Source organism: Meles meles, chromosome 13 (genome assembly GCF_922984935.1).
Source record: "Meles meles chromosome 13, mMelMel3.1 paternal haplotype, whole genome shotgun sequence".
Taxonomy (NCBI): domain Eukaryota; kingdom Metazoa; phylum Chordata; class Mammalia; order Carnivora; family Mustelidae; genus Meles; species Meles meles.
Window position 1 is genome coordinate 62,548,147 of NC_060078.1, and position 21,067 is coordinate 62,569,213.

Below are 21,067 nucleotides of genomic sequence, written 5' to 3' on the forward strand. Positions count from 1 at the left end.
GCGTAACACGATCACTGTACCGCACGGGTCAGACGGTCTTGGGTCGTTCTCCTTCTGATGAGCCACTCTACTGTAAGAAACCCGCACACCCTTCCGAAGTCCTCTGCTGAACACAAGGCCTAAGTTGTAACTATTCGAAAGCAGGATAATGGGAACGGAGTCTAGGAGGCCTGATAACCCCAGTAAGAAAGTTCTGGCAGGGCTCCAACATGCTCTCCCCTGCTCCTACACTGCCAGTGCCCTCAAAGGGCTCTATGTGGTCCTGAGCTCAATTCCGCAGGATTCATCTGGGTTTGGTACAAACAGCTCTCAACAACCCTTTAAAGTGTCCTTGCATGAAGACAAGCCTGGCATAGGAGAAAAGGGGACCCAGGTCTCCATATGCAGTTCTGTTTATGGGGAAGGCGAATGTGCCTCAGGCTGATTTCCCACTTTGGTACCCAACACCCTCATCTCCTGCCTCTCACCTTTGTTCGGTAACTGCAGTGATCTCTCTCTCTCTCACACACACATTCTCACACCACTTAAAACTCTAAGTTTAAGCTACTTCATGGTGAAAATAACCCAATGCACATTCAATTCTAAGTAATTTGTTACTTAAGTTTAATTTCAAATTGTATTAGTTAAATAGTAAGCACAGCCGTGAATACTTGGGTACTACAGGCGCTGCTCTAAGGACTTTACAGTGTGGATCAGAACACCTAATCCTCACCGCTACACCCATTCATTCTTGGCCTCATTTTATAGAGGAGGACACTGAGTCACAGAGAGGTCAAGCGACTTGCACAAAGTAAAACAGCAAGCAAGCCACAAAGCTGCAGTTTGAATCCAGGCGGTTCCTGACTTTTGTCCCTTCCTGCTTAATATTCTTTATTCTCTGCTGCCTGCCCCATGAGCATTCTCGCATTTTCCAGTTATAGCTGGGGTGTCTAAACAATTTGATGTTCTGATTTTCTGCCTGGCCCAAGTTCAGATACACACGTGTATCTACAGAATCTATACAACTCAAGCACTTTAAAAAATCGTGGAGCACTTGTATGTTAACAAGCCACAGTTCGATGAGCTAGTCGTGTTAAATGTCCCATTCTCCCCTCTTTCTGTAATATTTTTTAAATTTTATTTATTTGGCAGAGAGAGAAATATCACAAGTGGTCAGAGAGAGAGAGGGGGAAGCAGGCTCCCGCTGAGCAGAGAGCCCGATGTGGGGCTCAATCCCTGGACCCTGAGATCGTGACCTGAGCTGAAGGCAGAGGCTTAACCCACTGAGCCACCCAGACGCCCCTGAAATGTTTTATTATGGCTTTAGTCACCGGCACTGGTTGGAACTTAGAGGTCAGCACTTTGATAACGGAGTCAGACAGACCGGGCTGAAATCTTCACTCACCTCCTACCAACTCTGAGACCGCGGGCAGGCTGTTAACCTCACTGCACTGGGGTTGCCTCAACTGTGAGTTGTGGGTAACAACACAGTCCACCTTGCACATAGAACTGTTGCACAGTTAACAATCTAAGTTAACCCTCACATCATGGGTTTGGCACAATGTCAGAGCCACAGGAAATGGTCTATAAATGTCAGCTATTTGTAAAAAACGAGTAATGAAGCCCTCTAGACAGAATTGTGTGTTTTTCTTGGGGTCTTTTGTTGCGAATTACTCGACAGAAAAGTTAAAAACAGGTTCACAGTTCATTACATATTGTCCAGAAGGTTTGCCAGAAAGAAACAGTCCAACCCTTCTCTTTTTACAAGGTGTGGCCAGCGATGCACGCACACTTGTAGCTCCTACACTGGCCTGGATGTTCAGTACCTTAAAACATACATAATGATTTCATGATGTTTTTTTTTTTTGCTTTTAAACTGCTAGACAGGCTCTGTGTTTTTATATAAGATGATCTGCTCTCTGTATTTCTTTACGTGTAAGGGATCATCTTACTCATTCTATGTAATCCTTTGTGTCTTTTGAATACTTTATGTTAACTTCTGAAATACATCCACTCCCCCTGTTCCACTGTTTTTCTATGCTTTTTAATTTCATTTTACTACATAAAAGTTTGAAAAAAATGTTTAGTCTATCCTATTGTCACTGATGATAGTTTTTGGTGCTTTAACGGCTAAGGACTTATCAGAGTTTAACATGTGTGCCCCCATATTTGCTGTGATAAAGACACAACTCCATCTTCTTTGGGTTATGTCATGTAAGCTGGGAGATACGGATCATAGTCACCTCTTTTAAAAATATTTGTATCCACCTGAGCCAACAACATTTGTTAAATGCTCATGTATTTCCTGCTCTTGATTTATTTCTGGTCTGTCATACACATAGTGTTCCTATAATGAATGAACAAATGTTCTATTAGCCTATTGATCACACTGTCTTTCTAATCTAATACAACTTGGATGACTGTGGCTTTGTAAAGTGCAAAGGCACTACTTTTCTTGTACTGCATCTACTCTATCCGGGGAAAGGGCAACCCAGGGAGTACGGGGCACTCTGTATCCAGTAACCAACACCTAGGAATCTAGACACTATCAGCATTAACGGTACTCAGCTTACCGGTTTTCTTCAAAAAACACCCAAGTGTTACTTTATAAAATGTTATTCCATCTGTGTTCCTGTCCCGTCCAGCCATCTTGTACTTGGGCTGAACTGAAAACACGTCATAATAAATGCTTCCTACAGCACTGCTAAGCTGATTGGACAGGCAGTCGGTCTGAGAACGAGGTCCAGCTTTCATTTAAAGGGTGAGCCAAACTCCCGAAAGGACGGCTCGAGCTCTGTAATTTGGTGAACCTAATGAGTTGGCTGGAGCCTGACCGAACTGCATTTTAAGTAGCCTATTCCAGGCTGGAAGATAGCGCCCGCCCCCGCCCGCCTCCCCAAAGTTCTTGTATCAAGGACCAAGCTTTCTTAACTTGTCTCACAAGCCAGTCCAAATGGTACATTCAACCGGACATTTATAGGAATTAATGGCCTATTCTCATACACCTTAACGGACTAGAACAAGATTTTGACTCAGACTAAATTTTGTTTAAAAAAATTGTCTTTGTTGGCCATGTTCCAGGGGAAAGCTTTTAAATTGAGGGCAATTAGATGAAAAGGAGAGAATGGGCTAGTCAGGAATAATTTAAAAATACCACTTCGTATGTAACACGATGAGAATCCTTTTTGGGCTTTCTCCTTGCATTCTTACTCTCTCTTTTTATTCTCAAAGCAATTTCCAATTAAGGCTGCCCACTGTGACTGTTCATCTATTCATCTACTTACAAATCATTTAAAAACCTCACTCTCAGTATTAGTAGCCATTTTATCTAAAAAATGACTAAATATAAGTTATACAATATTCCTAAGGTCATTCTTTAAAAAAATAAAAGAGTTGATTTTGGAAATTAAAACAATGTCTTAAATAGGAATCTGCAAGCTACAGCCCCTGGGCCAAATCCACCCACAACCTCTTTTGGTAAATAAAGTTTTACTGTATGTACTGTGTGTGGCTGCTTCTGTGTCGCCATGGCAATGCTGGGTAATCAAGGTGCAGACCAGAGAGCCCGCAAAGCAGAAAACATTGTCTATCTGACCCTGTACAGAACAAGTCTGTTGCTCCACGGCCTGAAACAAGCACATATATTCAAACAACAGGCTCTGATTGAAGGTTTTGACAACACTAAAACCTTAAGTCTGCAAATTGATTTTAATATCCTAGACATAGCTATATGAAAATTCAAGAATCTGATTGTCTTATAGGTTTCATTCTTACCTCTGAAACAGCTGTATAAAAACCTGTTGTCTTAATTTTTTTTTTAAGGATTTTATTTATTTATTTGACAGACAGATTTCAAGTAGGCAGAGAGGCAGGCAGAGAGAGAGAAGGAAGCAGGCTCCCTGCTGAGCAGAGCGCCCGATGCGGGGCTCCATCCCAGGACCCTGGGATCACGACCAGAGCCAAAGGCAGAGGCTTTAACCCACTGAGCTCTCCAGGCGCCCCATTTTAAAGATTTTTATTTATTTAACACACAGAGAGAGATCACAAGTAGGCAGAGAGACAGGCGGGGGGGTGGGGGAGAAGCAAGCTCCCTGCTGAGCAGAGAGCCCAATGCGGGGCTCGATCCCAGGACCCTGAAACCATGACCTGAGCTGAAGGCAGAGGCTTAACCCTCTGAGCCACCTGGGCGCCCCTTAATTTTTTTTTTTTTTAAATCTACAAAGCATCCTAAGCAAATGCAGTGCCAATGATTAAGATGTTCCCAAACAAGGAAATGGAACACTAAAGTCATAGGAAACTGGTGGCCAAGTTCTAAATGTAAATACGTCCAAAAATTAAGTCAAGAGGCATTGCACTGGTCAGGACAGTCAAAGTAGGAAGCTGAAATCCTGGCAGGTAATGGCAAAGAGGAAAGACACCATGTATCACCCAAGGAGATGGATACAGATGTTAGATGGAATAGCAGACAGTATTTCATGAATGATCCCAGTGTGTATGGCACTGCTCTGTGCATGCTGCAAGACAGGAAGACAAGGTCCCAGTGGCTGTCGCTTCTCTAGAGCCAAAATGATCATCAGTACTGTCTGATATTTTTTCTTTTAATTATGAACTTAACTGAAAAAACTCCCTAGGGCCTATTAAAATATACTCAAGGAATTCCAAATGCTGTTTCAATTATAGTCAATGGGTTCAATATACAATTTTAAAGTTTCTTTCCAGAGCATCTGGGTGGCTTAGTTGGTTAAGTGACTGCCTTCGGCTCAGGTCATGATCCCAAGTTCCTGGGATTGAGCCCGCATCAGGCTCCTTGCTCAGCAGGGAGTCTGCTTCTCCCTCTGCCCCTCTATCTCTGTTCCCTGCTCGTGCTCTCTCTCATTCTCTCACTCTCTCTCTCTCTCTCTCTCTCTCGAATAAACAAAATCTTTAAAAACAATAAATAAAGTTTCTTTTCAGTTCATGTTACTCAATAGTTAACTTCAAAGGAATCCTATTTACCTTCTCATCAATCTTAGAATTTCTGGTATCCTCGAGATTTCAGAAAATCTGGATCATGGCAGCACAGAACTTAGTGGCCCTCATATAAAAGGAAAAATCTCCAAAACCTTCTTTGGTCAAGGGTTACACATGGAACAAGGGGATTCTGAGCTGACTGGCAACTAGGCTAAAACACCTCGACTTCGGTGATAATGACCACCGAAAAAGGAAATGCTCCACCTCCCAGCAACCCAGTCCCAGGCCAGCAGGCAGGCTCAGAAGGAAGTGAGCCCCAAAGAGGAGATGGCAGAAAGAAACACGACTTGCTCTTCTGTGACATCAGTCGGCCGAGGGCCCAGAGCTCCGGGTTTAGTGCTTCAGGCTGATCCACAGAATTCACCAGTGGACAAATATGTAAACTTAGCCCGACAGCTGTTCTGATGAGCGCCCTTAGTAAAAACCATTGGTTAGCTGGAAAGTAGAGGAGGGTGTCAAATGAAAGTACCTGATGCAGCCTCGGTACTGTTCGACTTCTTCCAGCAGATACAACTGATAACTCCGGTGCTGTCATCCACTGCAAGAGAAGTGAAAATGGCAGAGGAGAGATCTGGGCATCACGAGTGAATGAGCGGGTCGTCATCGCATTCAGCCATACCCCAAAACACATCTTTCAATAACCTGGTTGGGCACACCCCTTGTGAAACTCTCCTTCTATTCTCAGAAGTAATGTCTGCATGTACACTGAGGGGAACTGCCTATCTGCACGGCTCGCTGTCATACGTGAGCCTAAGGTAGTCAACATTTCACTCATCCCGCCTTGGGGGTACTGGTGACTCCTGTCCTCACTGTCCACAGGAGCTTAAGTACAGACATCTCCATGAATGCTAACATGCAAACTGGGCCTTGGCCTCCCACCCTGAAGCAAGAGTGCGCTAGACAGCCCATGGTGAGAAGACTCGGAGGGCAACCATCTCTCACCATCCACTCTTTCACGAGCTCCACAGCCTCCCAAGACAAAGCATCCAACTTCTCTTTGTGAATGAGCTTCTGCCCAGTCCTTAATACTGCAGGGGACATAAGGAAAGCCAAGTATATTGCAGAAGACCAAAGTTTTGTTTTCATACTGGAACATAATTATACTTTAATCACATAAATAATTTTGGCTTATTTTATCCTTAGTGCAACACACACACACACACACACACGCACACAGAATTCCCATTTTACGTGGGTTTATAACTGCAGAGGAACTGGAGATGTTTGGTATGAGAGGTGTTTTCTCTAATTTCTGAAAAGCTCAAAAGAGACCAGTGGTTTTTTAAAAAAATCATCAGCGAGGTTGTTGTAAATGCACATGTAATACAGAATATAAGGCAAAATTTTTTATTGCTGGTTTAAACTTGCACTGGAAGCAGAAGCCAAGAAAAATATTTCCTACATGAAAATAAATTCTAAATAGATTTTATTAAATGTAAAACAGGTAAACTTAAAAAGATAGGAAGAAAATATGGGTAAATATGTTTGGACCTTGGACTTATAGTTGGTTGGAAGAGACTTCTTTAACCAGACTTGAAGATCAGAACTCATTTTTAAAAGTCTGATATAGGGGTGCCTGGGTGGCTCAGTGGTTTAAGCTGCTGCCTTCGGCTCAGGTCATGATCTCAGGGTCTTGGGATCGAGTCCCACATCTGGCTCTCTGCTCAGCAGGGAGCCTGCTTCCCTCTCACTCTCTCTGTCTGCCTCTCTGCCTACTTATGATCTCTCTCCGTCAAATAAATAAATAAAATAAAATCTTTAAAAAAAAAAGTCTGATATAGATGACCAACTAAATATTAATACCTTAGAGCAATTTTCCAAATGACAGGGCTAGTGTCTTAATATATAAAGAGCTCACACCGGGGTGCCTGGGTGGATCGATCCGTTGAGCATCTGACTCTTGATTTTGGCTCAGGTCATGATCTCAGGGTTGTGAGATCAAGCCCCACGTCTGCACTCAGCACAGAGTCTGCTTGAGATTCTCTCTCTCCCTCTGCCTCCCCCTTTCAAATAAATAAATAGATAGATAGATGGCTCGCTCATACAAAAGAATAAAGAAAAGATCAGAACCACCAGACAAAAAATGGCAAGGAGAAAGAATACATAATGTACAGAAGATATAAAAATAGCCAAATAAACATGTGTCAGTACATTTAACTCATTAGTTACCAGAAAAAGAACAAATAATTTCTTGACTATTAGAATGACAAACATTAAAAATACTGATACCCTCATATGCTGTTAGTGGGAATGTAAATTCATATCAAATTTCTAAAGAGCAAGTTTGGAAACGTGTTGATTTTTTAAATGCATATACTCTTTGACTTAGCGATTACTTCTAGAAATTTATCCTGAAGAGAAAAACAGAATACACACACAGATTTATACATCTTGTATAAGGCTTGTTGTTGCAACATTGTTTATAATATTGTAGTTGGAGATAATCTAAATGCTTATAAATATGGAATTTGTTAAATAAATTACAGTGGCATACCATATAAAGTTATAATGAAGATTTATGTTCACTGCTATTAAAAGAAGTCATGCTTCATTTTAAAAAAGAAATCTTATATATAATTTAATTTATGTAAAACATTAAGTAGTGTATTTTGACAGAAATGATTTTAAGACTGTGAAACGATAATAGCAGGGTTTTTCTGGAACATTGGAAAGGAACTCCACACCGAATATACATCCTGATTATAAACCTCCTTTCGGAGATTTTAAAAGAAGGAAATATGCATAATAGTACAAGGAAATAAGACACATCTCTATTTCTCCAATATTAGGAACAAGTAAAAAACATTAGGAGGGACGTTCACCCAAACAGTGACACTGTTTTTATCTTATTTATAGGGTTTCACATGACTTTTATGTACTTCAGTAAAAATTTCTCTAGTTTTAAATGTTATTTTATGATATGAATGTCATTTTAAAATAAATCAATGAGGACATTCTGAGTTAAAAAACAACAACTGTATGACACGTCTAGGCACACCACTTCTCTGGCCAGTGTAAAATCTTGGTTTATCATGTAAAGTAAAAACATGAGCACATGAACATTTGTTCTAGAAAATGTGAAGACACTAACAGTATAGTCTCCCAGGATTCTAGGTATGAGCTTGAGTTGCTGCCAAGGGCTCTGCTGGGCACGGCCACCAAACCCTTGGCCTTTCTGGCCTGCAATGTCTCCCAACAGGTGCTGGGCGCCGGCAGCCTGAGGTCTGGCTGCTGGAATGCCCCGGAAAGGGAGCATCCTTGCAGAGCTGCACAACATCCTCCCCGGTTGGACAGCACCATCGGGGCCGCTGGCCTTTTGTTTCAGCAATGGAATGAGTCAGTGGGAACAGGAAACACCCTCCAGGACAGGACTATGGTGACTCAGGTGGAGCAGGACCCAGGACAGTGAGGAGTGGCTGCCTGGCCGGTGGCCCAAGAGCCAAGCTGGCCCTGAGGACAGCAGGAAGGGTGCAGCTCGCCCCTGAACAGGCCTCACAAGAACTAAACTTCTTTCTGCTCTCAGTTACCCTAACCTTCAAGTGCTTTTTGTTTTCCCACTGCCCACAGATGTGTCCCGTTGCTTCTAACCTCCACCCTGAAGAGAACATTTATTGGGGAACAGTCATACCTATCTCCTTAATATTTCTAGAATGGGAAAGAGGTTAAGTGAAGCCCCTTTAGGTCACAGATACAATAACTGGCCTGGTTATAGGGCCAGGATGAAGATCCTCGAATAGCCTCTTTCATGTGACCTAAAAAACAATCAAAGACCAGAGGGGCTCTATCAGGTTTCTCCCCATCCGACAAACAGCCGCACCTCCCGGTGCAGTGCCCCAGCATCCCTGAGACACAGTGAGGAAGGTCAGAGGTCAGAGGAAGGTCAGAGTAAACTATATCAGGTGCTGGTTACCAGGGCCGCTTTTAACTCTGGCAAAGTAGATGTAGTCGCCATCAATGACCCCTTGGTTGACCTCAACAACATGGTCTACACACTCCAGCATTATTCCACCACTGTAAGTTCACGGCACAGTCGAGGCTGAGCATGGGAAACTTGTCATCAATGGAAAGCCCATCTCCACCTTCCAAAGTGAGATCCTGCCAACATCAAATGGGGTGAGGTGGTGCTGAGTCCGTAGTGGAGTCCACTGGGGTCTTCACCACCATGGAGAAGGCTGGGGCTCAGCTGGAGTGTGGGGTCAAGAGGGTCATCATCTCTGTTTCTGCTGATGCCACCATGTTTGTGATGGGTGGGACCCATGAGAAGTGTAACAACTCCTTCAAGATGGTCAGCAATGCCTCCGGCACTATCCCTGACAACTCCGGCATTGTGGAGGGACTCATGACCATGGTCCATACCATCACTGCCACCTGGAAGACCAGAGATAGCCCCTCTGGGAAGTTGAGATGTGATAGCTGAAGGGCTGCCCAGGACACCATCCCTCCTTCTACTGGTGCTGCCAAGGCTATAGGCAAGGCTATCTCTGAGCTGAACAGGAAGGACACTGGCACAGACTTCCGTGTTCCCACCCTCAATGTGTCAGTTGTGGATCTGACCTGCTGCCTGGAGAAAGCTGCCAAATATGAAGACATCAAGAAGATGGTGAAGCGGGACGCCTGGATGGCTCAGTGGATTAAAGCCTCTGCCTTTGGCCCAGGTCATGATCCCAGTGTCCTGGGATCGAGCCCCACATCAGGATCTCTGCTCAGCAGGGAGCTTGCTTCCCTTCCTCTCTCTCCACCTGCCTCTCTGTCTACTTATAATCTCTGTCTGTCAAATAAATAAATAAAATCTTAAAAAAAAAAAAAAAGAAGATGGTGAAGCAAGCATCAGAAGGTCCCTTCAAGGGCACCCTGGTGTACACTGGGGACCAAGTTGTGTCCTGCAACTTTCACAGTGACACCCACTCTCCCACCCTCAATGATGGGGCTGGCATTGCCCTCATGACCACTTTGTCAAGCTTATTTTCTGGTACAACAATCAATTTGGTTACAGCAACCAGGGGGAGAGCCTTAAGGTCCACATGGCCTCCAAGGAATAAGGGCCCCCTGGACCACCAGCCCTAGTGAGAGCAAGAGGAAGAGAAAGGCCCTCAGCTGCTGGGGAGTCCTTGCCCCAACTCATCCCCCAATATACTGAGAATCTCCTGACTTCTACAGAGTAGATGTCCATCCCAGAACCCCTGAGAAGGGGTGGGTTTGGGAAACCCTAGTTTGTCATGTACCATCAATGAAATATACTGTCCCCAGCAAAAAACAAAAAACAAAGAACCCCAAACAACAAAAAACAGACAAAGCTGATTTCTGGTGCAAGGGTAGGTGGTGAGGTGATGGGACAGAGAAAAATCAAACTGAGTTATACGGAGACTATACATCACAATGGAATCAGTAAGCAGACTGGGCCTATAAACCTTCCTCAGTGGAATCTTGAGCAAGTGACTGAGCCTTCTTTTCCTCATCAACAAAATGGAAAGAACATCTGTCCTTTCTATTTCAAAACATCAGGAGGAGAATAACACAAAAGTACACACGTAAAAGTGCTCTGTAACCTGAAATTGTTACTTCATCAGTAGGATTTGGAGAGGAAGTACCTGATTATACTATAGAAAATGTACTTGCCCACAGCTGAGTATGTTATAGGAAACTGGTGAGTACTTCTTGAACTGTCTGGAGAAAAACAGAACCAATACCTCTGGTAAAATAGAGAAGAGAACCAGTATGGGGATGCCTGATAACATGACCTATTTTGGAGTTTAAAAAATACATATGCTGGGGAAAAGAAGAAGGCATGAGAAACCTCCCTTACACGTTATTTCATAAGCACGAGACAATCATCCTCAGGAAAATGAACACATTGAGGAAATACAATGAAATGCATCCATACTCTACGTTATCTAATGCGCACAGACCACCAGGGAAATGTTCTTCGTCCCCAAGTTCAATTGCCTTCTATGTTTCCACAAGTAGAGCAAGGACACAAACCCAGGGCAACACATCAGAAAGCAACACCGCTAATTAGAGCAAAGGTTTGGAATCCAAAGTTCAGCAGCAAAGGTTTGGAATCCAAAGTTCAGCTTCCCAGGAAATACTCAGCTTGGCCTCTCAACTGTGGAGACTCTAAGAGCTGCACAAGGCAACAGATTAAAATGCTTATATTAAACTCAATGAAAAAACTCAAGACCCACAATGCTAATTGCTGGTGTCCAAACTACAGAAATCCTTTATTTAGTTTGTATCATTATGAGGAGACGGAAATTTTCTGATAATAGATATGCAGCCCTGAGTACCAAAAGGCCTTTTAAAATTCCTGTTCTGAATATACATCTTGTCAATTATTTTTCATACCTCCCTGTTTTCTTGGAGAGTCTTCCTTAACATTAATCTGGCCTTTTAATTTTTTAATTTAATTTAATTTTATTTTAAGATTGTATTTATTTATTTGACAGAGAGACAGCGAGAGAGGGAACAGAAGCAGGGGGAGTGGGAGAGGGAGAAGCAGGCTTCCTGCTGAGCAGTGAGCCCAATGTGGGGCTCAATCCCAGGGACCCTGGGGATCATGACCTGAGCCGAAGGCAGATGCTTAACGACTGAGCCACCCGGGCGCCCCTGGCCTTTTTATTTTTAAAGGTATCAATATAAACATCTGCTACCATCCATTGCTATTTACAGCTACGCCCTCCAGTATCAGGTGTCTGTCCCTGATCAACATGGTCATATTTTAATTCTTCTACCTCCTAACTCCCCATCAGCTATCATTCAACAGTATTCATCGGCTTCATTCCTACATTTTGCCTCATTTTACACTCAGTCCACGTCGGTGGCTCCAAGGGGCTCCTAAGAAAGGACAAGTGTATGGGCTCCATAAGCGTCCCCAGCCACTTGGAAAGGCTGCGTTGCTTCAAAGGCAATGATCAGCTAAGTGAGGTCCTTCCACATAAACTCCATGTTAGACACAATTGTTCTTACCTCCATAACTGTAGAAAGCATCTTTTTCTCTCCTTCCAATTACAGTTCCCAAGATCTCTACCTGCTTTATTGGGTGCCCCTTGTAAAAAAATACACCTGAAATTAAAAAAAAAAAAAAAAAATCAGTCCTTGACAAATGGCAAGCCCAAAGAAATTCAGATGTCTTTTCCTTAAGGGTCCAAAGTAGAAAGTTTGGTTTTAAAGAAGCCTGTACTAATGCAGAAAAGAGAGAACCAACATTGCCCAACTAGATTTGGTTAACCTTTCCGTTTGCGAAAATGAAATGTGCCTTCTTGTGGACCTCTCACAACAGGTGTGAAAACAGTCATTAGATTATGAGACCAAATCTGTTTTGAGGGATTGCAAAAGAAAAGAGGAAATCACAGGAAAGGCTTGATTTTTTTTACTAGCACTTTTCTAGAAAGCCAGTCATCATTTCTATGAATTAACATTGATTTTTTTTTTTAAAGAGAAGATAAATTAGGTTACCAAAAAAACCAAAAAAAAAAAAAAAAAAAAAAAAAAACTGCTGTTCTTTGGAGCCAGCAGATTATAACTCAAAAACTTCTCTCTTTAAAAAAAAAAAAAATTACTTATTTGAGAGAGAGGAAGAGAGCACAAGTACGCAAGTGAATGGGGTGGGGGACGGGACAGAGGGAGAGAATCTTGGAGCAGACTCCCCGCTGAGTGCGAAGCCTGATGCGGGCTTGATCCCAGGACCCCTGAGATCATAACTTGAGCCAAAACCAAAAGTCAAGTCAGACACTAATCCAACGGAGCCACCCAGGTGCCCCCCAAACTTCTCTTTTTAAAAACTATTTTCCAAACCCAGAAGACAGATGTCAGCAGGCAGTTTCCTGCCAGAGGAGAAAACTGAGAGGAGAAACCTTACATGCCTTTTTAGACCTGGGAAGGGACACAGACAGAGGGACTCCTGGCTGCAGGGACTCCCTGATTCCAATCCTGGGTCCCAGTGCTGTCCTGGCCCCTGCAGGCTTCCCATCTGCGGCCCCCCAACATCCTGACCCTTTTGGTGTAAGCTACTCGCACGTGCGTCTATCTCCTGCAGCTCCTGAGTCCAGACTAAAATCTTCTCCAGCCTGTTTTTTCCCCCATGATGGCTGAATTCTTTACTTGCAGAAAGAGGTTATAACTGTCTAAGTGGCAATTTCCATTTTCAATGAAGATCTGACCTGTAAACAAACATTCATCGGCACAGACTTCTGGCCACCTCCTCCCTCCCCACCAAGCCTGGTCAGAGCCTCTGTTCTCCACATCCATGGGGTTACACGGTGGGACAGATCTGTGGCCTGAACCCCGATGCCCTTCAAAACCCCCAGACTGGCCTCTGCTGATGGTTCTCTTGTATCCCATGTGGATAAAGGGGTTGCGGACAAGTCACTCATGGGGAGTCCCAGAGGATGGATAAGGAAGCTCTGAGCCTCAGCCCGCTGGACATTCTAGGAGAGTCAGATGTAGTTGGAAGGAAAAAATGGTGGCAATTTAGCCTAAAGAAGGGCCCTTTCCCAAGCAGGGCATCCTTCTGAAGAATACTTGCTAGGTTAGAGACCATGTACGGGGTAACCGTGTGGGCCATGAGCTGAAATGGCAGGGCACACAAGGGAAGGAGCCGGAGTCACTGTGTCATCCCCGAAGGAGGGTCACCCTCTTCCAGGAACACAGGTTGAATGGGGACAAACTGGCTCCACAGAAAATCCATGCAATTTTAAGAGCAGAACAGTTCCCAGCGACTCCTCCTGTGTTCTTAGGATTGCTATCCAGGTCCCTTAGCTACTACATTTGGTGAGACCCTTGGGGCCTTTGCCCCCACCTGCCTCCACTGACCAAACACAAAGGGAAATGGGCGACTTCAGAGGGAGAGCCCTGCAGGACCGCTGCAGGAAGCTCAGACTTCCCGGCGGCAGAAAGAAGGGTAAATCGGGAGACTATGAGCTTCCCCTAGGGATGTGGACACGGAGTCCTCTACTGACGTGTTCCCCAGCACCATGGCCTGACATGCCTGTGTCCAGAGAAGAGCTATGGCATGGCACTGCTGGGTCTGCTATAGGGCCGGGGGGCTTGGAGTGGCCTGAGCTCCAGGTTGTTCTCTGGCTGCAGCCAGCCCTTTCTGCTTCCCCAAAGGCACTGGACAGGTAATAACACTACCTACTGGTGCACTGAGCAGAGCAAAGTTAGAGAGAACCATTTTCTAGAACCTGACTGGTCTTCCCCTACCCCCATCTCAATGGCTGGTCTGTCCTGGTTGCCAGGCATCTGTTGGCATTAGAGACAGAACACTCTACGGGGTTCCATGTGGTCACTTGTGGCACCCAGGACATTAGTATCAGGAAGCAGAACTACGGAGGCCTCTGGACCCATAGGAAAGCCCACCGCCTATCCCTGAAATGTCTTCCCAGCCACTGCAGGGTGCTCTTCTGGTGACATCTGGAAACTCAAGATAGTCCCAGGACTCTCTGGGTTTCCCTGCGACACCCTGCCATGCACTACTATGGTGGTTTTATAGTAAAGAGCCGACACACTTTAAGAAGGGAAACAGAGGTAGCCAAAGGTGTTTTGCCTGGGTTGAAGCGTATGATAAAGGTAATATAAAGACAGGACTAATGACACAAGCCATGAGGGTCCTCAAGGCATCTGTGATGGAGGCCAACCCTCTAAGGTTACCAACTGTGTCAGGCCACTAGATAAAAATCTGAACAGGTCTTCACCTGAAGACACAACAGATTCTCTCAAAGAAAGCACAGAAAAGGGCACTCCCTAAACTTTTATCTTCTACGCTGACAATGGTTCGCCTTGAAGGGCAGACAGAGTCACTCAAAAATGCAAAAAATCCTTCCAATCTCAAGCAATTGATATAGAAAACATCTCTAAAGCATCTCTGAACAAAGGAGAGCAAATTCAGGAGAAACTAATGCATGGGTTGAATCAAAACATTCAGAGAAAATCAAGCGAGGAGAAAACACACTGCTTGGGAATAGAGAAGACACGTGTCCACCTGTAGAGAAACATGACTACATGTATCAGAAACGCAACCCACGAGAAGAAGCTGAAAGGACGGACAAAAAGTGGAGAGGACCACATCCTTCTATCAACAGAAGATTCTCTTCTACAACAGAAGAGCTTAAAAATAGTTGGATGGTGGCTCTGTCGACTGAAAGAAAGCTCAGGAAGCAAACAACAGAAAACCACCCAAACAACAGATACTGGCTGATGGGGGAGTTCAAGCTGCAGCCTTCCCCACATGGTCCTTCTGTTCCTGCTGCCTCTGTTCCACATGCAGCCCCCAGAGGCCCAAACATACTGGGGGATCTCCTGAACCATCAGGTCCCCAGGAAGGAGTAGGGTCATGTGGGAGGGTTGAGGGGTCCGAGTCACACAGGGAGGACTAAGTCAGCTTTCACGGGAGCCCATCCCCGAACAGCCACCACCACAGCAAGACATTTGCCTGGTTTCTCTCTTTGAAAAGTACTTTTGATTGATCTCTTTTTAGTCTGCCATTATTTAATTGATGTCTAATAATATTCAAGTGCCCAAGATCCTATTTTGCATATAATCTTATAAATACACTATTCCTACTTCATCGGTCCCTCTAAGATTAGATAATATAAGTAACAGATATATTTTTTTAAAGATTTTATTCATTTATTTGACAGACAGAAATCACAAGTAGGCAGAGAGGCAGGCAGAGAGGAGAGAGAGAGGAGGAAGCTGGCTCCCCGCCAAGCAGAGAGTCCAACGCGGGTCTCGATCCCAGGATCCCGGGATCATGACCCGAGCCGAAGGCAGAGGCTTTAACCCAATGAGCCACCCAGGCGCCCCTAAGTAACAGATTTTGATTTAAACATCAGATTCATTATTTATCCCATTATTAAAGTCTGACACGGATATTTAGAATAATAAAGACTATTTCTGCATGCTATAAACAAAAAGATAAAGCAAAAAAGACCCCCAAACTGGGGCACCTGGGTGACTCAGTTGGTTAAGCAGTCAACCCATGATTTCGGCTCAGGTCATGGTCTCATGAGGGTGAAATCTCACGGGCTCCATGTTCAGTGGGGAGTCCACTTGAAGATTCTCACTCTCTGCCCCTCCCCCAACACTCCTTCTCTCTCTCACAAATCTTTTTTTTAAGAAAGACCCCAAGGGGCACTTGGGTGGCTCAGTCTTTAAGCCTCTGCCTTCAGCTCAGGTCATGATCCCAGGGTCCTGGGATCGAGCCCCACATCAGGCTCCCTGATCCGCAGGAAGCCTGCCTCTCCCTCTCCCACTTCCCCTGCTTGTGTTCCCCCTCTCGCTGTCTCTCTCTGTCAAATAAATGAATAAAATCTTTAAAAAAAAAAAAAAGACCCCAAAACCTAAAAACCTATGAATACCACCACCACCACAAACTTGATACTATTTTTTCATAATATTTTTTATTAGTTTAAATTTGCAGATTAATTTAGAGAAGTAGACATTCTGCAACAATTTTACAAGGCAATTCTGATGGATGGCAAATACAGAGTCAGGTCAAACTTCAAGTCAAGGGCACAGTCTCCCACAAAATTGCTTTTTTCACTCACCAGCCCTGAATCGGGGTGTTCTCAAGCCACCCACACTTCTGACCAACTGGCTACAAACTTCAGGGGGGCCTACAACTCTCTCAGCTTTGGTGTTTTGTTAGAATGGGACACAACTCAGGAAGGTACTAGACTTATGACTATAGTTTTATAATGAAGGGTACAAACCAGGACTCACTAACTAAAGAGATCCATTGGACAAGGTCTGGAAGAGTCCAAGCGCAAAGCTTCCACACCCACACAATAGATCACCCTCCTGACGAATCAATGCACAATCACCAACCAGGAAAATTCACCTGAGCCTCGGTGTCCAGAGTTTTTATCCGGGTTTCATTTTGTAGGCATGATTGACTCGTTGGCCACATGACAACTCAATCTCTAGCCCGCTCCTTTCCCAGGGGTCGGCATGGACAACCCCTATCCTCAAACCAAACCAGAAACAACAACGAAAACAACACAGAAAAAAAAACCCAGACTAGGGGAATTTCCCACCCCTTGAGCCCTACAGTATAATCTCAAGGAGATCACTCTCTTGCAATTATGGTTGGTGCCTGCTTCAAGCATGATGTTTCATTTTAAAAACTGTTACAGTCAGCAGTTAGGTTTTTACAGGATGCCTGGAGGCCAACAAAGGGGGAGTCATGGCTAGCTATGGGGGAAGTCAGAGACCTGTCCCTGCAGCACTCCAAAAACAAAGCCGTAAGAAGCTGGATCAAATCAGACAGGCTCAAGACAAAGAAAGCCAAGAACCTGGATCAAGTAAGGGAGAAAAGACACAAAAAATGCTCCTCAAAAAAATGCCTCCCCAAGTAATAAATATTCCAACCCCTAAATAACACCTGTCAGTAAAAGGAACCCAAAACCTGGGATGCAGCTCTCCCTTGAGCTCACCTGCATTCACTTTATTTTTTTTATTTTCTTTAAATTCAATTTATTAGCATATAGTATATTGTTAGTTTCAGAAGTAGAGTTCAATGATTCATTGCATACAACATCCAGTGCTCATCACATCACATGCCCTCCTTAATGCCCATCACCCAGTTACCCCATCCCTCCACTCCACCTCCCCTCCAACAACCCTCAGTTTGATTCCTAAAGTTGAGTCTCTTATGGTTTGCCTCCCTCTGTGTCAAGAGCATACTCTCACTTTAATAAACTTCCGATTTGCACTGCTCAACCCTTGCCTTGGGTCTCTCCTTGAATTCTCTCTTGCAATGGGACCAAGAGCTTCTGGCAGCATCTCTGGGAAAGGATGGATGGAAGCCTCGGGGTCTGAAGTCTCCCCAGCCCACCTGGCAACAAATCACATCTAAAACAGCATTACCAGTGACCTAGCAAAGACCATCAAGATCCGTTTTCCTTGGTTGGCTGTTAATACATCATGAGGTCCTTCGCCCGCAGAAAGAGTTAAGCCCCTATCATGCCCAGACATTTCCTTGAGCCACTCCATAAGACCTTTCTTTCAAATGCAAAGCTGGCATTTGGTGTGAATTACTTTCTTCCTGAGATGAGCTATGAAGAATACCATCCCGTTCTGGAAAATGGACAACTGTGGGGGAGGATGGCTGCCTTCCAAGAAAAAAACACAAAAAAACAAACATAGATCATTTCCAACAATAATTAGGAAACCAAGGTGTTTTGCACACAAGGCTTGAGAATAAGATCCTCCAAATATATTTGTACATAGAACGGGAAACACACAAAACATCCTCTCATTAAAACCGTGCATACTTGAGCTTTTTGACTACTTCTGACTCACAGCTTGCTATTCACTCAAAACAGCGAAGAGTTGAACCAAACTTCTCATGTAGCACAGTAAACATGTGAAAATCCATACACAGCTATGTGAATTATTTAAATCTACCCCAAATTATATTTGTTATGTTTCTAGGCATGAAGAACCTATCCTTAGTAACCACCTTTAAAATAAAAATTATTTCTTTAACTTTACATTTATAATACTTTGTTGCTCCAATGACTTTCTGACGGCCCATCACATGCCAGGCACAGTTCTAAGCACTGGAATTATGTAGATGAATAAGGCAGATAATGTCTTTCCTCTCAGGGAATTTATATTACTTGGTTCTAAGTAGTTGATAACAAAACAGAACCCCACAAGTTCTGTTCAGGTCTGGTTTATCCCCATTTTTTACAAAGAAGATACTTAAGCTTTGCAGGTGAGTCACCTGTCCCGGCCAGGGAAGAGGCCTAGAGATATCTGGTCCAGTGAAGCTTTCCACCAACAGCTGTCCCAGAGAAAAACAACCAAGCATGTTAAAATATTAAAGACCTCAAAGCCAGACCAAAACCAGCAAAACAAAAAAACCAAAAAACCCCCAAAATTCCAGAGTACAAAGGTTACTACCACACGCATTTATTTTAAAAAATAAAAATAAGACTTAGACTCTGTAACTTGCACAGAAAAGTATTCATTTGAGAGTCACACTAGGTCATCTTCAGAGCCTGCAGCAGGGAAGGTTCTCCTGAAAGCCACTAAGCCCCAGCTTCCTGCAGCTTTGGAGAGAGAAGGGTGAGGTGCAGGTGCAGCCCTGGGCATCCTCCGGGCCCACCAGCCACATACCTGGTACCTGGCGGGACTCCTTCAAGTCCAGGATATCCCTGATGTAGAGTTTTGCAAAGGCTAGGAACACAGGATCCAAGCCCCACAAGAGGGAAGGGGTCTCCTCTTCACCCTGGCTGGATTCGGGCTGCATCGGGAAGCTGGGGTTTGGCTCGCAGCCAACCCTGAAAGGCTCTGCGTCACTGAGTGGAGGATCTAAATGTGACACACACACACACACATCAGGATGCAATGCTTTTAAAGGGTGAAATCGGCATGGCCCCGAAGCTGCTCCCAGGTGGCTATGCAGAACTCCGGGAGGGATACAAGCAGGGGTCCAGGGCCTGGCAAATTCACGCCACGGGCCTAGAGCAAAAAAGCACTCCTCGGGTGAGGGCCTGTGCGTTCCTTACGGCTCTCCTTCTGGCATGTCCTCTGCCCCATGGGAGTGTTTCTCCTTCCCCCCAGGTACCAACTTCAAAATGGCTAAATGCTAACTTTTCACCTTGGGGAGCTGTGTCCATACTGGCGTACCCTGAAATCGCTTGGATGGGCAGGGTCTCGGGAGGAATGGGGGTCCGCCTGGCCAAACACAAGGGGGTCCGAGTAGGTGGGACTGTGCGTCGCTCGGCCCCGGCACCTTCCGGTCTGGGGATGAGCCTCAGACGAGGAGGAAAACGGAAACGACTAGCAGACCTGCTCGAAGCCCCTCCCGCCGCGCTCCCGCCGCCAGCCCCCGGCCCCCAGGAGCGCGCAAGCCCGGCCCTTCCGGGCGCTCCGAGGCCGCGGGCGCCTCGGCCCCGCCCGGCACTAGCGCGCGGGGGCCCAGGGCGCCTCCCGAGTCGCAGTGGGAGCCGCTCCCAGCCAGCCACCGACCCACCTCTCTCGGCCGGGGCCTACCCTCCCGCGGCCCGCGCCTCGCCACAGCTCCGCCCCGTCGCGCCCGCCTCTCCGCCCCAGCCCGGCGAGGCCCCGCCCCCAGCCCTCCGGCAGGTGGCGGCCAGGCTGGCGTCTGCGGGAAGCAAGCAGTCCTCTGGTCCCTCCATCCGTCCTTCACGGGCTTCCGCTGGAGCACAGAGCCCAAGTCTCTGAGGCCTGGGACCTGACTCTGCAATTCCTGCTGCCCAAACCCCATCCTCCAAGTCTTCCTTTCACCCTGTCCCCCGTTGGTGGTAGGATACTGAGGTCAGGACCCCCAGGAGCCTGGGACTGGCTCTTGCGTGGGGAGGAGGCGGGAGTAAGGGGGAGTTGGTTCCTGATATATTAAATAAACAAATAAAAAAAAAGCAACACCAAGAGCAGGATTGCCCTGTGGCATATTTTAAATGTTTATTTACACTTGGCGAGTGATCTGCTAACACACACACACACACACACACACACACACACACTGGGATTCTACAGTCTCACTTGGGGATAATGTCAGTATTCAAATGTGAGCTCTTGAATGAATGTGAGCACTTGGTTCTCCCAAAGCTAGCCCCACACGATTATGACAATAAATCTTGTCTTCTTTCCTCTTATTCCATTTACACTCTGAAATGTTGTGCATATAAAGATTTTGAAAAACCGACATTCTGGTAAATCATGGCTACCTTGAGGTTGCTTGTCCCTGGTGGTCCTAAATTAAAGTGAGAAAAGATAAGCCACATTCCACTCCCATAAATAAATAAATAAGCTACATCATGACATTATTCAAGATGACAAGAGTTCTTCGTAATTTATAGAGACTCTAAAATGGAAGGAGGAGTAGAGGTTGTTCTGGCCCGTTCCCTGGGGGAGGCAGGTAGTGGTCAAAGAGATAATTACTAAACTATTTAGCAGAGAAGGAACTTCAAGCAGCTGGGATGGAAAATGTGTATCATCAGAATGCTGGCATTTAATTATATCCCTGACCACGGAAGAAAGTGAAAAACAGAATCCTTGGCAAAGTACAGCATTGCCCATATTCTATTGCAATGAACAGTTGTTTCTATGG

General features: G+C 45.1%; 1 protein-coding gene across 5 annotated transcripts in view; it reads right to left on the bottom strand.

The window, feature by feature from the left end:
* Nucleotides 1–20,034, bottom strand: part of STN1 (STN1 subunit of CST complex) — a 42,965-nt gene extending 22,931 nt beyond the window's left edge. For 3 of the 5 annotated variants that reach the window (XM_046028086.1, XM_046028085.1, XM_046028084.1), the window contains exons 1-4: nt 19,595–19,944; nt 19,111–19,305; nt 11,953–12,048; nt 5,459–5,527 (exon numbers count right to left, since the gene is read on the bottom strand). In XM_046028086.1, coding sequence (XP_045884042.1) covers nt 5,459–5,527; nt 11,953–12,048; nt 19,111–19,305; nt 19,595–19,613 — 379 coding nt within the window. In that variant the 5' untranslated portion in view covers nt 19,614–19,944. Of the gene's footprint in view, nt 1–5,458; nt 5,528–11,952; nt 12,049–19,110; nt 19,306–19,594; nt 19,945–19,969 lie in introns of those variants that run through there. The other 2 variants (XM_046028087.1, XM_046028089.1) reach the window with 2 other exon arrangements.
* Between the last annotated feature and the right edge of the window lie 1,033 nt (nt 20,035–21,067).